The 16,917-nt window shown below is 37.3% G+C and overlaps 1 protein-coding gene across 9 annotated transcripts in view; it reads left to right on the top strand.

The window, feature by feature from the left end:
- Nucleotides 1–16,917, top strand: part of USP15 (ubiquitin specific peptidase 15) — a 59,595-nt gene that overhangs the window by 35,286 nt on the left and 7,392 nt on the right. For 5 of the 9 annotated variants that reach the window (XR_009962904.1, XM_062609074.1, XM_062609073.1 and 2 more), the window contains 7 exons: nucleotides 5,545–5,689; nucleotides 13,089–13,262; nucleotides 13,733–13,891; nucleotides 14,312–14,536; nucleotides 16,141–16,224; nucleotides 16,315–16,409; nucleotides 16,572–16,760. Coding sequence is in view for 6 of the 9 variants with exons in the window: in XM_062609074.1 (XP_062465058.1) it covers nucleotides 5,545–5,689; nucleotides 13,089–13,262; nucleotides 13,733–13,891; nucleotides 14,312–14,536; nucleotides 16,141–16,224; nucleotides 16,315–16,409; nucleotides 16,572–16,760 (1,071 nt within the window). In the remaining 3 variants the exon portion in view is untranslated. Of the gene's footprint in view, nucleotides 1–29; nucleotides 98–5,544; nucleotides 5,690–7,261; nucleotides 7,467–13,088; nucleotides 13,263–13,732; nucleotides 13,892–14,311; nucleotides 14,537–16,140; nucleotides 16,225–16,314; nucleotides 16,410–16,571; nucleotides 16,761–16,917 lie in introns of those variants that run through there. The other 4 variants (XM_062609077.1, XR_009962906.1, XM_062609078.1 and 1 more) reach the window with 4 other exon arrangements.

The following is a 16,917-nucleotide window of genomic DNA, read 5'->3' as shown; positions in this document are numbered from 1 at the left end:
TATTAAGTATCTTATGCAATATCTTCCAGTTAAATGCTGCATTTATCAGAAATTATTTTTCCTAAGGGGTGAAGTGTCACTTGTGCTTCTACTGATTGTGAGTAGCCCCAGCTCTCACTGTTGAACAGTTGAAATCCATGTATTTAACTGCAGTCTATTGTACTCTGTCAATGTGTAGTAAATAAAATGTATATTGTATCTATGATTGTATCTATGATATGAATAATTATTTGACTGGAGCTTAGCCTCCAGCTGAAAACTAATGTCTCCTTCCCCCATTGCTTATGCAAAAGAGAGTTGTAGTGCCAGAAACATGGCTTAACAGTTATTTTTTCCTATGGAACCACTGTTGTAAATTAAGCCAGCAAGGCTTTTTTCTTCTTCTTTTTCTTCTTTTTTTTTTCTTCTTTTTTTTCTTCTTTTTTTTTTCTTTCCTTAGTGTTAGCTTCTCTTTAGTGCTGCTGTCATTATTTTTAGGAAACACTTGGGAAACCTGTTGCCAGCTCTTGCAGCTTTTAAAGACAGCTTCTTCACTTGCTTTAGCTCATTTATACTTCTTTATTTATTTTGGAGCCAAATAGGAGCTTTTATAATGTAAGGTTTGGTTTTGTTTGTTTGGTCTGAGGTTGGTTTTGTTTGCTTTTTTAATTTGAGGGTTTTCAGCAGAAATGCATGTTAAAAAGGAAGTGATACAAAATTCAGATGTGATAAGAAATTGGTCCTTTAAAGTGCCTTAATTGTAACGTAAGGATTTGTAAATGAAAGACTAGGCACATGTTATCTGTAGTGTTATGAAATACCATCCTTTTTCCTCTTGTAACTGAAACCACTGTATATCTGGGTGTTATGTAAGGCAGATATTCGGTGAAGTACACGGTTTTCCTTACAGTGTAATTATACAATTATGATGAGTTTAAAATAATTATTAAAATCACTAATTCATAATTCACTCCAATATATAATAAGGAAGAATCTTGAGCAGTGCTTCTGTCAGAATACAAGTTCAGGATGAAGTACTTCAGTGATGGAAAAGTCATATCCATTAATATACCATGTACTTAAAGTACGTACTGATGCATTAAGAATTTTTGGCTTCAAAAGCTAAGTGGAAAGATTTATCTCTGTATTTAATTGTATTATATCACCCTGGGTTAAGATCAGGCTTCTTTTCATTACTTTCTTAATTAACTACTTAATGACAGCTTTGCTTGGAATTTATTTTCGTGTTTCTGCCTTACTTTCTCTCACATTCCACACCATCTTCAGTATAATAGCGAAATTGCACATTTGTTGCTTTCCAAGATCCATTGGAACCTCCATATGGACATGAGATGCTGTGACTCTAGAAGAAATACCAACTTTTTTTTTGAAGATAATTTTACCTGACAAAATTGATCTGTAAGGCAGAAAGAGGCAAACACCAAGTTGTGTAGTAGTAGTCATACATGTTAGTTTTTGCAAGCCTGGTTTTGCAATTATTAGAGCTTGGCTATAGAGTACAAATTTTGTTAAAACTCTTTGAAGTATCATGTTTCTTTATATGGTGCACATTTATTTAGTCCTTGTATAATTCAGAAAGTATTCTGAGTAATAGTAAAGCTCAGATTGGTAAATACTTAATTGTGTGTTGAGCTAATTATACGTTAGATAATAGAAACAGCTTGTGCAAATTTTATCAGATCCAAAGCCTTCATTTCTGTAAATGTGAATTTCCATTTGGAATTAAGGGTTCAAAGTAATTGGTCTTTGATACTCTTTTGCCTTTACAGGTGATCTTGTTGAAAGAATAACATAGGAGGGTTAGCATAATATGTGTTAGTGGATTCAGAGGAGCAGGGAGAGGCATGCATCATTTAGGTCTTACTCGAATTTCTGGTTATTGCTGTTATAAAGGAGTACATTTCATACCATGTGGTATTTTTTAAATTATGTGGGGAGGGGATTAAAAGCAGTTGAACAGAGGTTTTGCTTAGGAAGTAAGTGAAAAGTTGCTTTGTGTTCTTCATTTGTAACCATTGTTTCAGGCTCCTAAAATGACTTGCTTCATCATTCAGTGGTGTCAGCTTTTCAGAAGGACAGCTGGCAGCTCTGTTCACATGCATGGTATTTTTCAATATGCTTATTTCAAGAAGTATAAATGTTAATTACATCACCTGTAGAAACAGTTTCTTTGTGTTGCACCAGACACGTAGGCAAATTTTACAAGGAAGGTGGTTCTTAACTTTATTTAAACAGATTATATTATCTTTTGCTCTTTAGACAATTATCACGAGCCATAACAAAGACAGTAGTCTGTATAATGACATGGGTCTCTCCTGCTGCTTCAGGCATCTCTAAAAATTGATGTAACCCATTTATGGGTTTGTTAAAACGTCTGGTCACAAAAACACATTGGCCGTGCATTAAAGTCATTGAAATATTACAGAGCTCAGTAAGTGTTCCAAACTTTTAATTCTCTGGATTCATTCTTGCAGTTCAAATTCCTTTTGCATCACCTGTTGTTGGTATATGGAATTCCCCTGTCAAATCGTGTCCTTTCGAAAGCTACTGATGCTTTTCCAAACTTCTCTGTTCCAAATCCACATTTCCCAGAACTCCTAACTACACAGTGAGTGCTCTGGGTTCATCAACATCTGAGAGCTGCCTTGAGGTTTAAAGGCAGGGTACAGGCAATGCATACAAGTAATTTCAAATATGGCAAATGCAACTCAAAATTTATAGATCTATGGATAATAAAATGTCATTAGGAAATACTACTTCAGGAACTCTCAAGTGTTCTGAAGACAGTTTATTTTTTTCAAGGTTTGCCATATTTCTTGAGCATCAATTTCTTCTATGAGCCATTAGTGTTTTCTTTCTGTTGTTGCCCTTACTTAAACACCCCATTCTGATACTACCCCTCTGCTTTTCCGTAGTTCCTTCCTTAACCTGTAGCAACTTTCTGGAGGTGTTGCAGGAAAAGCAGATGGAGGTTGGGGACACGTTATCACAAATTATTTTTTCTATGGCATTTCTGTTTGAATTAAGTTCATGAAGACTTTACTTGCTTTTTATTGTTAGCCACTTGCTACTGACCAGCAGTAGTACTTTGGTTTTTGTTCAGTCTCAAAAGCATGAAAAGCAGAGGCACAACGTAATTTAAATGAAAATAATTCTTCCAGAAAAAATGAAGTTTGTGCACTGATAAAGCTGTACAGAGACATTTAGTCTCCTGCACATAGGAGCCACTGTATTTTGCAGGATATGTTTTGATAAAGTATCACAGAACCCTGAAAGAAAAATACATGAATAAACCTGAGTCACGGGATAAGTGTAGTAACTACTTTCTTTAAACCACTCACACGTATTTCTGTGGACCAGTATACAAGACAAAAGAGCTCAGAAATGCTTTCCCTTTTGAGAAGTAAATTCTGATAATTTGTAGCTTAGAGCAAAACAAAATTGGGGATCTATTTCTATTACAATTATCTTGAATTAAATTATCATGATGTTACTCAACTAATTCGAGGAAATCTTTCACATGATCGAACTATAGCCAAAAGACACTGATTGCATTTCCTAGCTTTCTGTTTTCCCTCTTAAGGTGGCAGTTTGTGAAGGGGGAAAGCTGCAGAACAGGAAAAAGAAGAGGAGTAAATATCCCCAGGGAAAGTACATTCAGTCGTTTTATTACCCCCACATCTCCTAAATGCCCAAAAGAGATTTCTCTTAACTGCGTGAAAATTATAATTGAGTCAGATACAGAAAGTAGTAGGAAGCAAGCAGAGCTGGAAGTAGAAGCTTATTGTGCACCTTCTAAGCATGCATTTCTATTGCTGCTATGCACTGTTGGAATGGGTCAGGGGTTGGCTGTATTGTGGAGGTTGCACTGGCACCAGTGGCAGTCTTGTGCTTTTTCTTACTTGCCAGCTGAAGGGGATGGGGTTTGATTGCAGTAGCTGGACTGCAGGTGCCAAAGGAGATGGAAGGTAATTTTCTCTGAAGATGACTTGTGCATGGGTGAACCAGAGATTAATGTTAGGGAAGGGTTGACCACAGAAGCAAGCTTGAAGGGCTGTGGGCCCTCAATTTCAAAAAGTATCTTGTGTAAACTAAGGTGAAGCATCTAAGTTGCGATTATGCTGAACAGGCAAAACTGACTTTAAAATGATTTTTCATGGAGAATGACTAGTAAAAACAATGCCACTTAGGTTGTTTGGGGGCAAGCCAGAAAGCAGAGAAAACGCATGTGTATGGAGAAAGGAAGGATTGATAGGAGAGTCAAAGAAATTATCAGATAGAAAAGTTTGAGAACAGCAGTTTTGTGGATAGTGGCGCTATAAAATACAGAGATTTCTGAGGCCATTGAAAGAGGGAGAAATTTTCTTCCCCTTCTGTTTGAATTTTTCAGTATCTCTTCTGATTAAGACAAAACAACTGTTATTCATGAAAAGTGAGTAATTGTGCACTGAGGAGACAGCTGGAGTTCAGTTGGATGTAAAGAGTGTGATGCTGTTCAGGAATAATGGCTGGAGTGTACCAGCGGGCATTTGCATCCTCAGATTTTTGCAATTATAGATCTTGATTATTTATCAGGTTTGATTCTTTGCGTATTTTTCCTTGTCATTCTCAGAAATTGACTTCCAAATTTTTGTTAAAGGGGCTTCTAATGTGACTAATGCTTAGTGACTGCAGAAATACTCTTGAACTTTAGCCAGAAGTAACTATCACACAGATTTCATAATGATCAGTGCCTGAAATAGTTTGAATTTAACCTCTAGTTGTCTATTTGGATGTTTTTTGTTGCATCTGTAATATTACAGAGCATCTTCTTACAAGATTCATTTGCCTTTCTAGTGTTCTCAGATATGCTTACTTTACTGTTTTTGAGGGTTATTCTATATTTAGCATTTGCATGATTTCATCTGGAAACAAACTGCTATAAATCTTACCATTTTACCCATTTCATTCTTCTTTAGTTTCTCCAAACAGACGCATTATAGAGATTTATAATGAAGTTGTTAGAAGACATTTTGCGCATTCTTTTACCTCTCAAGGCTTTCCTGCGTTTGCATGCTGGATTGTGCTGTCCTAGCAAGGAAGCTATAAATAGATTGTCTGATGCAGTGAGGCAGCTATGCCACAGTGGCCTTGGAAATCTCAGCTTTCACCTGTAACTCTGCATTCCCATTCCCACCGACCTCACTCTTGCAGTAGCAGGATGCAAAAGGGACATAAATGATTGATTGCTGCTGGTGGTGTCTAAAGTCTGAGTGCATTAAATTTGATGGAGCAATGAAGAATAGAGTAAGCTGTGAAGGTGCTCCTATCAAAAAGGGGTAGGGATATACTGATTGCAGTTACTGCAGTACAGTAGATTTTGGGTTTTTGCACAGGTGACTTTTAAATTGAAATGTTATTGCCAAAGTTAAATGCTTCTTTAAATCATTGTTCATAGCAGTTACTTTAACATTTTTAATGATTTAAGTTTGTAAGGTACTTGTATATATTGGAGCACTATAGAGTATGTGTTTACATTGTGAAAGATGTTTCTTTTTTTTACAGTGTGAAAAATTCAAATTATTGTCTCCCATCATATACTGCTTATAAGAACTATGATTATTCAGAGCCAGGAAGACACAATGAGCAGCCAGGCCTGTGTGGCCTGAGTAACTTGGGGAATACATGTTTCATGAACTCAGCAATTCAGGTATGTACTTTAGAATGAAATAAGCTTGTCTTATTACTTGGAAACTAGTATCTTGTGGGTTTTTGTCATGTTTGGAAAATAATATTAAGAAACTCAATTAATAGGATAGGATTAAAAGTGAGGAAATAACTTCTGTACTAAAAAAGTTGATTTACATAGCTGCATTCGTGGTTTCCCCTGGTTTTGTATTGAGATCAGTGTTAGAAAGCTATTTGACAGGATTATACATGAGTGAACCATAAAATGGGGTTCTTTGATTTTTGTAATGATTGCTATGCCTGCATGTTGCAGAAAATCCTTTTTCATTTTGAGATGCAGTTGAGTAGACAGTAATGCTGAAGTGTCAAAAACAGATGACCACTGGATCACTAGCCCTTATTTCTAACTAATTATCATGTACTTCTAGTGTACAGGTTAACATGCAGGGAGCCTTTGAACATATTTCCTTTTGACCTTTCCCTTTTGAATAGATGCTATTTCAGGGATGAGGTATTTTACAGAAATGTATAATAGCTTGTTTCTTTGCTATGATTGCAGGAGAAATACTAGTATACCTGGTATTATTCTTATGAAAACAGAAAACCCCTTTGTCCTTTTAAGTGGAAGTTGCAGTGGTAGATTGATTAATGATCAGAAAGAACTAGTTGTTTAATTTGGTTTTGTTTAGTTCTGGAACTTGTGTTTTGTCTTCAAAGCAGTCTTACGTCAAAAATCTGGAGAGTGTATTTAAGTTCTCACTCACTTTTTTTTCCTGCTGAGTATAAAGATACTAGATCCTAATCGAGCATACTTCAGAGTTAATCTCTTCCTTTGTCATCACAACAGTTTCCAACTTGCGTTTGTGATTTTTGGGGGTAAAATGAAATTTAAAAACAAAAAAGTATCTCTTATTTAGATATATATCCTGTATATAGAGTCAGAGAATAATTTGGGTTAGAAGGGACCCCAAGATGATCATGGATCCCACCTCTTCTGGGAAGAATCTGGCTTCGCTTCTCTGTAGCCTCCCATAATATAGGGGCAGACAGCCACAAGCTTTCCCCTTAGTCATATCTTCTTCAGGTCAAACAAATACATATACCTCCCAGTCTTTCCATGTGTGTTTTTCTCCAGCCCTCAACCATGTTGATGGCCCTCCTTTTTCTTACACTGGGGAGCCCTAAACAGGACAGTGCTGCTGTTCCAGCAGCAGTCTCACAGGTGCCAAATAGAGGGGAAGACCTGCTTTGCCTTGCTTCTGGCTACTATTGCTAATACAGCCCGGCTTGCAATTGGCTACCTTTCGCACAGGGGTGCACTGCTGGCTCTTCCACATTTCAACTGAAAAAGACCATTGGGTCATATTATGCAAAGCTGCTTTGTAGCCAGTCAGCCCTCAGCCTGTAATGGTATGTGGAGTTATTCCATGGTTATTCCATACTTCTTTATATAAGTTTGGAATATATGTGTATATATAATACATATATTCAGTTTATTCTTGTTTCTAAAAATGTTTTCATGAGGATACTTAAAGAGAAGTTGAACAGTGCAGGAAGTGATTAATTTTCTTCTTTTTAGCGTGCTGCGTGACAGCTGGCTAAACCAGAAGGGGGAGGGACATATATTTTGCAACATCCATTCTAAACAAAAAAGCTGCATGTAACCTCTTTTCATGACTGAATTGCCTCATTAAGCTGCTGTAAAGAAAAGCAGAACAAAAGCCAAGAATATGTTCGTGTCTAGCATATACACAAGAGTTGCCTTTCAAAAGTTGAATTAAAAGAATATTCTTAGTGCATAGTGGATTTTTTTTTTTCTTACGATGCCACGCTGTTCTTCGGGCTAGACTGATTAAAAAAAACAGGATAATTTTGATTACTTAAACTTTTGTTAAACTGGTATGAGTGAATTTGCATATATGTAGATTTGAAAGTAACCTTTTAGGGGAGAAGTACAAACATAGGTTATTGCCTGTAGGAAGCTTACATGGCTTGACAAACTTGCTGCAGTTCACATCAGTATTCCATTGTGTTACCTGGATTTAATTCTTAAGTCTGTATTCTAAATTGATCAGCTTTGATTTCATTGCTTTTCAATTATATCTGGGGAATCAAGTGTTCAAATAAATTCTGAGAAACTGCAGTTGAAATTAAAAAATAGAATCTTGCTGATTCACAAGACAGTGGTCTGGGTAAGAAAATTAGGTGATTACTGGGCAGAGCAGCTTTTAGTTTGGCATGGTACCTTTAGTACGTCCTTGATGGTGTTTTTTCAAATGCATTATTTGGCAAGGAAGTGTAAAATATCTTTTAGTTCCACCTACAGTATCTCTTAAAGAAAGTATTGTCCAGAGTTTAATGTTATTGAAGAAATCCATGGAAGGTGCTGTTTAGTGATAGAATTACGTGTTTTGCTTTTAACATTTCTTGCATGCTTTGAGTTCTACTGTCTTCTTTTTTCTTGCCACCCCTTAACTTCTGCCTTTTTTCCAATTACACCAAAAGCATACATTTCACTGCACTAATTTGCCATTAATTTCACCTGCTACTGTTATTGGAGTAACACTGGATTATTCTGGCTAGAGATGTAATAATACCTCTGGCTCACTGATCACATTTCATCTTGTTTAATCTTGGAGGCAACAAAGGGATGGACCTGAATAGTTCATGGGTGGCAGACTAGGGAATTCTGCTTGGGCCTATTAGGTGCTTGTAGGCTTTGACCTGGATGATGAAGCAGAGTACACCCTCAGCAAGATTAGAGATGACAGAAATCTGGGAGGAGGCACTGATACACCAGGTGAGTGTGCTGCCATTCAGAGGGACTTCAGCAGGCTGAAGAAATGGGCAGACAGGAAGCTCATGAAGTTCAGTCAAAGGAAATGCAAAGGCCTGCACCTGGTGAAGAACAACCCCAGGCACCACTATGCACTTGGGTATAGAGGTCAGTGACCAGATGGAAAGCAACTTGACAGGAGCACGGGAGGTCCCCCTGGAGTCCCCCTGGACAAAAAGCATAACATGAGCTAGCATGTGCCCTTGTGGTCAAAGCAGCCAACAACCTCCAGGGCTGCACTGAGCAGAGTATTGCCAGCAGGTCAAGGGAGCTGGTCCTTCCCATCCACTCTACACTGGTGAGACACCCCTGGAATGCTGTGCTTAGTGCTGGGCTACCCAGTACCAGAGAGACAGGGACATACTGGAGCAAGTCCAGTGAGAGGCCAGGAACGTGGCCTCAAATCTGACAGCGTCTGACCTACGGAGAGGCTCAGAGAGCTGAGGCTGTTCTGCCTGGAGAAGAGAAGGCTCCAGAGTGAACTCAGCAACCTCTATAAATACCCAGTGGGAGGGAACAAAGAAAATGGAGCAAGCTCCTTCTCAGTGGTACCTGCTGTAAGGAGAAGAGCCAATGGGCACAGACTGAAGCACAGGCAATTCTAGTTAACTACAAGAAACTTTGTTTTACAGTGGGGGTTATCAAACAGTGGAATAGGTTTTCCAGGGAGGCTGTGGAGCCTCCATCCTTGGAGATGGGCATTACCTAACTGGACAAAGACCCAAGGAACGTGCCCTAGCTGACCCTTCTTTGAGCAAGGGATTGGACTAGACAATCTCCAGAGGTGCCTTCCAACCTCAACTATTTTGTGATTCTCTCATGTGCTTTGGTTACTTACGCTAGCTTATTTACCTTATTGAGGTGTCTTTCGTCGTGATTATATTTTAAGAGGCAATAATTCAATATTGTTTCATATTTTGGTTGTATCGAAACTTTCTTTTGTGAATTTTTTCAGATTCTTTTAAAGGTGTGTTCCATTTATCTAATGCTAATTTACTTCAGTGCTAACACTGAAGTATTTATTCACATTCACTGGTGTACCTGGCTGTCTTCTAAGCTGAAAAAGTTAGAAAAAATATGAATCTCGTGGAGCGTTACTTTGCTGCCACCTGTGGATGTTTCCTGAGTACTGCTTTGCCCTTTTGGAAGGATGCTGGTGATTAGAGAGAGCTATGTGGGATATGCCTTTCTTTTTTCTTTTGCAGTGAAAATCTGAGAGTTCATAAAGTTTTTGTTTTGTGACTCAAGAATAGGAGAACAATGGAAGTAAATGTTTTAATTAAAACCACTTTTTTCACGCACACATGTTTTCATTTGTGTTTTTTTCCATCAGTATGATAACATACACTCGACTTTTGAACAACAGCTGCTGATAACTTTGCAATGGCTTATTTCAGCAGTTTTCTTTCTCCAGAAAGCTGATTAACAGTTACTAATGGTTGTGAGTTTATCCAGACGTCATAACATCTTTCACCAAAACCTGAAATGGTAAAGATTTTAGTGCTCTGTTTCAGTTGCCATAGACATACAGAGTTTGAGTTGAGGGGTGTATTAGCTTGAGTGCTTTTCACCATGCCTGACGCTACTTGCTTCAGATAAAAGCAGGATAGGCAGGTGTAAAGTAATTTACTTTCTTCTATTACTTGGATCTTTCTTTCAGTTGACTCTTGTTTTTTTTATTAGAGAGCTGAAATTTTTAGCTTGATTTCATGATCTTGCTGTCAGTTCATTTCCCCAGTTCACTGGCATAATAGACAATGATGTTTTCTGTGTTTCAGAATTTTATTTTAATCATTATTTCTATGTAATACCTCTTATGGGAGGTGAATAAATGTTTCCTTGTTACCTTAGCATCATAGGATAATCAGGTTAGAAGGAGCTTCAAGAGTTTTCTAGTGTAACCTCCTGCTTAAAGGAAGGTTGGCTCTGATTTCAGACCAGGTTGCCCAGGGCTTTACCTAGTTGGGTCACATATCTCCAAGAAGGCTGCACAGCCTCTCAGCTCTACTGCTTGACAGTTCTTACAGTGAAAACTTTTTTCCTTGTATCCTTAACATTTCTTTGTTCAAGTTTATGTCCTTTGTTTCTTGTCCTCCTGTTCATCATCACTGTGAAGAGCCTGGTTCTGTCTTCTCTTTAACTTCTGTGTAGGTACTGGAAGGCTGCTGTTGGGTCTCCCTGAAACAGTCTCTTCTGCAGGCTGAACAAACCCCGGTGCTTAAGCTTTTTCTCATGGGGCAAGTGCCCCCAGGCCATTGACTCTCTTGGTGGCCTTCTTTCTTCATTCATTTTATTTTCTTTCTATTAATTAAACAATTGGAGTCCTAGTAAACTCTTTTATCAGTTTTCCTGTACGTATATGGACTTAGAGAAGTATAACATTACCATTTTTATTATTATTTTTCCTCCTCTGTGAAGATTTCATAGGACAGATAGACTTGCTGACAAGATCATAGTCTAGTGTTGGAATTACACTATTCCAGTGAGACAACAGCACTGATATATATAAAAGGCACTAAAAATAACAATTATGTATGGTTTATTTTTCTGTGCATCTTAATGCCTCCCACACCCTGCTACTTACAACTGTGCTCTCTAAACAGTAGACTGTGTCTTTACGGGGGATTACGTCCCCTTTTTGACCTAATAGATGAGTTCTTCCAGGGTGTATGTGCCTCAACAACACATGCAGTGTTGCGTAATACAGTTGATCCACAGCTTGTGGGAAGCATTGTTTCATCCAGTCACATTTGATCTGACTTTTTTGGAGGTTGATTTTATGATTGCTTGATACTGATTACATAAGTAGCTATCCGCAGATCGCTCTGCTACAGAGAAATTGTCTTTTTGCTTTTCCTTTTTTCCCAAAGTAATCAATATGTAACATGGGACTGTAATTTCAGCGTTAACCTCTATCATGTTGAAGAACAGTCCTTCCCTGCTGTGGTTTGTCTCATAGTTGGTCTTGGAGTTTCTACATTCTGTTCTGTCTTTTCCTAACAGTCTAAATGACCCGTTTGGGTCCAGAGACTGAGCACTTTTAAGTTTTGTTGGTTACAGAAGACTTGTGGAGGCTGAAATGAACTGCCATTCTGTTACTTCTTTAGTTCACAGATGGTTTCCTGTAGTTTTACCACATTTGTTTAGGGGTGAGGTTTTTTTGTTTCTGTTATTCTTCATCTGTCAGTATACTTGTTAGTTTACATGTATCAGTGTTTCAGAACAAACACAAAACCCAAACCCATAAGGTTGAACAAGGCACATAGATCTGCTGACTTTGTTGTCTAGTACATTGTCTCAGTTCTAATAGCTTTTTGGGCTTGGAGTTTTGTTTGGTTGGTTTGGTTATCTGGTGGGGTTTTGTTGTGTTGGTTTGGGGAGGGGAGTGTGTGGTTGGTTTGCTTGGGGTTTGGTTTTTGGTTGCTTGGTTTTTATTGATGCTTTCCATAAGGCTTCCTTGATAACCTACAGCATACCCCATCATGAGTGAATAAGAATAAAGGCTTCCAAATTGCCATCTGGATGCTTTTTTCCCTGTGACCTTAATCATGGTCTTAAATAGTTCTCCATTTTCAGCCTTTTCAAGAAGTCAAGATGTTGGCAATTACTTAGCTTTGTCAGTTATGTTGAAAAGATCAGTGGGTATGTGGCCAACTGTATTAGTTCCTTTAGCAGCTACTCTTTTAAAAGTTGTGGCATCTGATATTTTAGGAAAGTCTCAGCTCTGTATCTCAGAAATTGCTGTGTTCAGATGGATACTTGTGCTTTCCAGTACTACTGTCAGTGTCATCTTATGCTGGAGTGTGGAAATTGCTTTAAGGAAAAAGAGAAATTATCTGTAGTAATATTCCTGACTTATGCATACAAATATAAGTTAATATTCTGAGAAAATGACTAATTTGTCAGGTGAAAATTAGAAAAAGATAAATTAGAGGGGTTTTTTGTGAAACAGCCCACTGTCAGCACATTGTGTAGTGCTTCACTAAGGACCTATAGAAAAAATTTGCTATTTTTGCCTATTTGTTCTGGACATTCTTCACACTAAGCTGATCACCTGAACTGCTTTGATCTTGTACCTAGACCAAAAATAATCCAGAGGAAAAGTGTGGAGGAAAAACAGGTGTTTTTTTTACAGACGAGATGAACGTGTTTGTTGAGCAGCCAGATGAGGATCAGCAGAGAAGGAGCAGGACTGCTTTGGGCAGTAGGGTTTGTCAGATCACTCAGGTTGAACATGGAATTTTACCTAGAGTGTAGTTTTATTTATAATTACCTTAGCGTGGTTTGCACTCTATTGGTTCTGTGTGTCTGGTAGAACTTGCTAGTCCATCTGTTCATTTAGGTTCATGCTAAGAATAATCTTTTGAAAACTCTGACCACTTCTGTGTGGATTTGAGAGAACAAGTGTTTCTCCCCTTAGCTGCATGAATTAGTTCAGAACTGACAACACAAATCTGTGAGGCTGGGGAGGCTTGGGGTCACCACTACTAGGAATAAAAGCTGTTTGCTGTGTACCGAGAAAAGAATGAGCTGTCTCAAATCTTCGTTTAGAAATAATTCAGATCGGTGTTCTTTCTATTTACAGTGTCTGAGCAACACACCTCCTCTTACGGAATACTTCCTCAATGATAAATATCAAGAAGAGCTGAATTTTGACAATCCTTTGGGAATGCGAGGTGAAATAGCAAAATCTTACGCAGAGCTTATCAAGCAAATGTGGTCAGGAAAATACAACTATGTGACCCCAAGAGCATTTAAGGTCAGTAGGGAATTTAACCTGAATGTGCTTTGTCATTTGGCGTTGCTGTTTAAGTATACAAAATTCATGGAAATATATGAGAATAAGAATTTTGAAGTCATATTCGTCAGTATGCAGACCATTCATTTAACTGTTAAAACACTTGGATGTATATTTAAGTATTCAAGGCCAGGTTGGACAGAGCCTTGGGTGACATGGTTTAGTGTGAGGTGTCCCTGCCCATGGCAGGGGGGTTGGACCTAGATGATCTTAAGGTCCTGTCCAACCCTAACCATTCTATGATTCTATGAACTGCCCTTGTGCTTTGGTTTTTGAGAATTAGTTTTGGCTTCCTGTCTCCATTGAAAACATTGTCTTTTATAACTTTACACATTTTACCTTTTCAGCTTTCTTTTGTGGCATATTGGAAGTATGTATTCTTTATAACAATTAAGGTACCAGAAGTATTTGTGTTTTTACTTTTTTTTTAGACACAAGTGGGACGATTTGCACCACAATTTTCTGGTTATCAGCAACAAGACTGTCAAGAGCTACTGGCTTTTCTCTTGGATGGATTACATGAGGATTTGAATCGAATTAGGAAGAAACCGTACATTCAGTTAAAGGATGCAGATGGGAGGCCAGACAAGGTAGTGTTTTGGTGTTGATCTTCGTTTTAGTCAAGGCTATACATTGCAAGATACTTCTACATGATTGTACATCGAAAAGTTGGGGCACTGATCATGTGTGGCTTTTCCTGGAAGAGATTTCAGGAATTAAGGCAAGACCTTAAAATGGAGATCTTCAAATACCTATGTAAATTTCAGGTTATTCAGAAGACAATTGGGTGGGGTGGAAGGGTGTTAAAAGAGTTGGAAAAACAATTTCCATTCTGTTGTTCTATTATTATACCTACACTATGCAGCATTCTGTCTTTCTCCAGTACTCTTGCTTTAAGAAAACTCTTCTAACACTGAGTTACAAGCATATAGGTAATTCAGTCTCACTAATAATTCTCACTATTCATTTCTTACTACGTTGTCATAACCCAGGTCATGCTTTCATTACAGGTGGTTGCTGAAGAAGCCTGGGAAAACCATTTAAAAAGAAATGATTCCATCATCGTAGATATATTTCACGGCCTTTTTAAATCCACCCTGGTTTGTCCTGAATGTGCTAAGATATCTGTAACCTTTGATCCCTTTTGTTATTTGACACTTCCACTGCCCATGAAAAAAGAGCGTACTTTGGAAGTTTATTTAGTTAGAATGGATCCACTTGCAAAGCCTATGCAGGTAAGCCTCTAAATTTATGTACAAAATTCCTGATTCATGTGGCATTAACAATGAATCTGAGTTGCTTTATATTAAATGTATAAGTACAGTCAGCAAATACAGCAAGCTTTAGTGTTCTGAAATCCCACTTAGCCTGAGGAAGGCTATACATACCTTCTCATGTTTCTATCAGTTTCAAAGGAGATATTGATAATTTCTTTATGGTTGTATTAAAAAGGCTTCTTAATTTTTAAAATATATGCTGTCTTCATTTCTTATTTTAGTGTTGCTTTTAATAATTTGAATGGTTATTAAAATACTTACACACTTAATCCAGGCTTAATTTCTCAGTTCTTAGCCTCAGAAGGCAAATCTTGGCAATAACTGGTGCAAAAAAAAACCAGACTAAGTATATTAGCAGTCCTGAATTCTTCTGTGCTACCACTTAATAGTCAAAATCAATAATTTCACATGAGATTTATTTGTAAAGAATATCTCTTTTGCCTTTTTTTAATTATTATTTTTTTTTTTAGGAAGGTGGTCTTGTACCCCTTAGAATAGCATGAAACAATGTACATAGGTTACAGTAACAAGATTGTGATTAAAGGGTTCTATTATAGGGTAAGCAAGGATAGGGGAAATAAATAGGACACAGGCAATTAGGCAGACTTGCAAAAAGCCTTTAACACCTAATGTCAGAGTACTATAGGAGAGAAGGTGGGGGGAAAGGGAGTATTCTCAAAGGCAATATGAATTAAGGAAGGCAGAGGTAAAGGGACGTGTATTAACTGTTGGGAGATGAGCCTGCTAGAAATTCAGTTATTTGTGAGAACTGGTTTGCACAAGGGACACGCAGTAGTTGAGGGTGACCCTGTGTGATACGTGAGATGGCTGTGCAGGAATGAATAGATTTTTGGGAAGAGTACGAGTTCAGTACTTTTGTGAGTCTAAATAACTGTAAGACTTAAGGAGATACGAGACACATGCTGTACTTGGCAGTTAATTGCAAAGTTATAATACCTTCTTTCTAATTAATCCTGTCGTTATTTATTATGCAAATAACAGGTAAGAGTCCTGTGTGGAGTTTCATTGCAAACTGCAGGGAAGCCAGAGGGAGGTTTTCTTTGACTGTTAATCATCAAGTTCTCTCTCTGCATGGGATATTAAAATCAGCCTTTATCCATTGTCTACCATTGCTTTTTTATTCCCAGTAATACTTTATGACCAACTGGTGTTGTATTCAAAATTTAAGAATCTGGTGAATAGCATACATACTATTTAAATGCTTAAATAAGCAGGTGCTGTTGAAATAGAAATCTAAGTGATTGCTGCTGTTAGTCTTATGGAGAAAATAAAATAACATTAAAGAAAAACTTTGTGTAAACTAATAAATGTAGTGTTCAAAGTGTGCATGATTGTATGAGTAAAGTTGTGAAAGTAACTACTACTTTTTCAGTAGCTTTTGCAATTTATATTAGTTGATTTCCATACTTTACACCTTAAGTTCAAGAATCTGAAAGAAGTACATGAAGCATGCTGAACATGTGATAAGTTATCTGTTTTTTTTTCTCTTGTATATTTGTTCTCTTAAGAAAATAAAGTGACATTTTATTCTTTTTTTTTAGTACAAAGTAGTTGTTCCCAAAATTGGAAATATATTGGATCTTTGCATAGCATTGTCAGCTTTGTCTGGTGTTGCTGCAGATAAGGTAAGAGTGATTTCTTATAGGAAGCACAACAATGAACATTTCAACACATACTAACCTGATTTAATGATGTATACTCCATTTCCTTTTTAGATGATTGTTACTGATATATACAATCACAGGTTCCACAGGATATTTGGCATGGATGAAAATCTGAGTAGCATTATGGAACGTGACGACATTTATGTGTAAGTGCAGATATGTGCTTCATGTATCTTTGCAGTTTGTTGTTTGCAAAAGATGAAATGGTAGACATAAGATGAAAACAAATGTTGGGGGGTTTGTTTTTTTTTAAATTGTATTCCCTTTATAGCCTCTTAAATGATAGTTGTCTTTTGTATTTCTTTTAGATTTGAAATTGCTATCAATAGAACAGAAGATACAGAACAAGTTATAATTCCTGTTTGTTTAAGGGAAAAGTGCAGGTACACTAGCTACAGCCATAGTGGTTCTTCACTCTTTGGTCAACCTTTTCTCATAGCAGTGCCTAGAAACAATACTGAAGATAAACTGTATAACCTGCTGCTGCTAAGAATGTGGTAAGGTTACTGTTTAAAGAAAAACATGTTTGCTATGAATAATGCTAATAGTTTTAATCAGTAGGAACTTGTGTTTACATGCAGTGCGTACAAACTGAATAGATTTGAGTACTTAGTCTTTTATTTGCTTTTTATGTGTATTAAATCTAAAAGTTTA

The sequence above is a fragment of the Pezoporus occidentalis genome, unplaced genomic scaffold (assembly GCF_034315485.1).
Source record: "Pezoporus occidentalis ecotype Australia unplaced genomic scaffold, CSIRO_AGI_Poc_V1 ctg134, whole genome shotgun sequence".
In the NCBI taxonomy this organism is placed as follows: domain Eukaryota; kingdom Metazoa; phylum Chordata; class Aves; order Psittaciformes; family Psittacidae; genus Pezoporus; species Pezoporus occidentalis.
The sequence above is the reverse complement of the archived record's forward strand: the minus strand, read 5'-3'. Positions and strand labels throughout refer to the sequence as shown.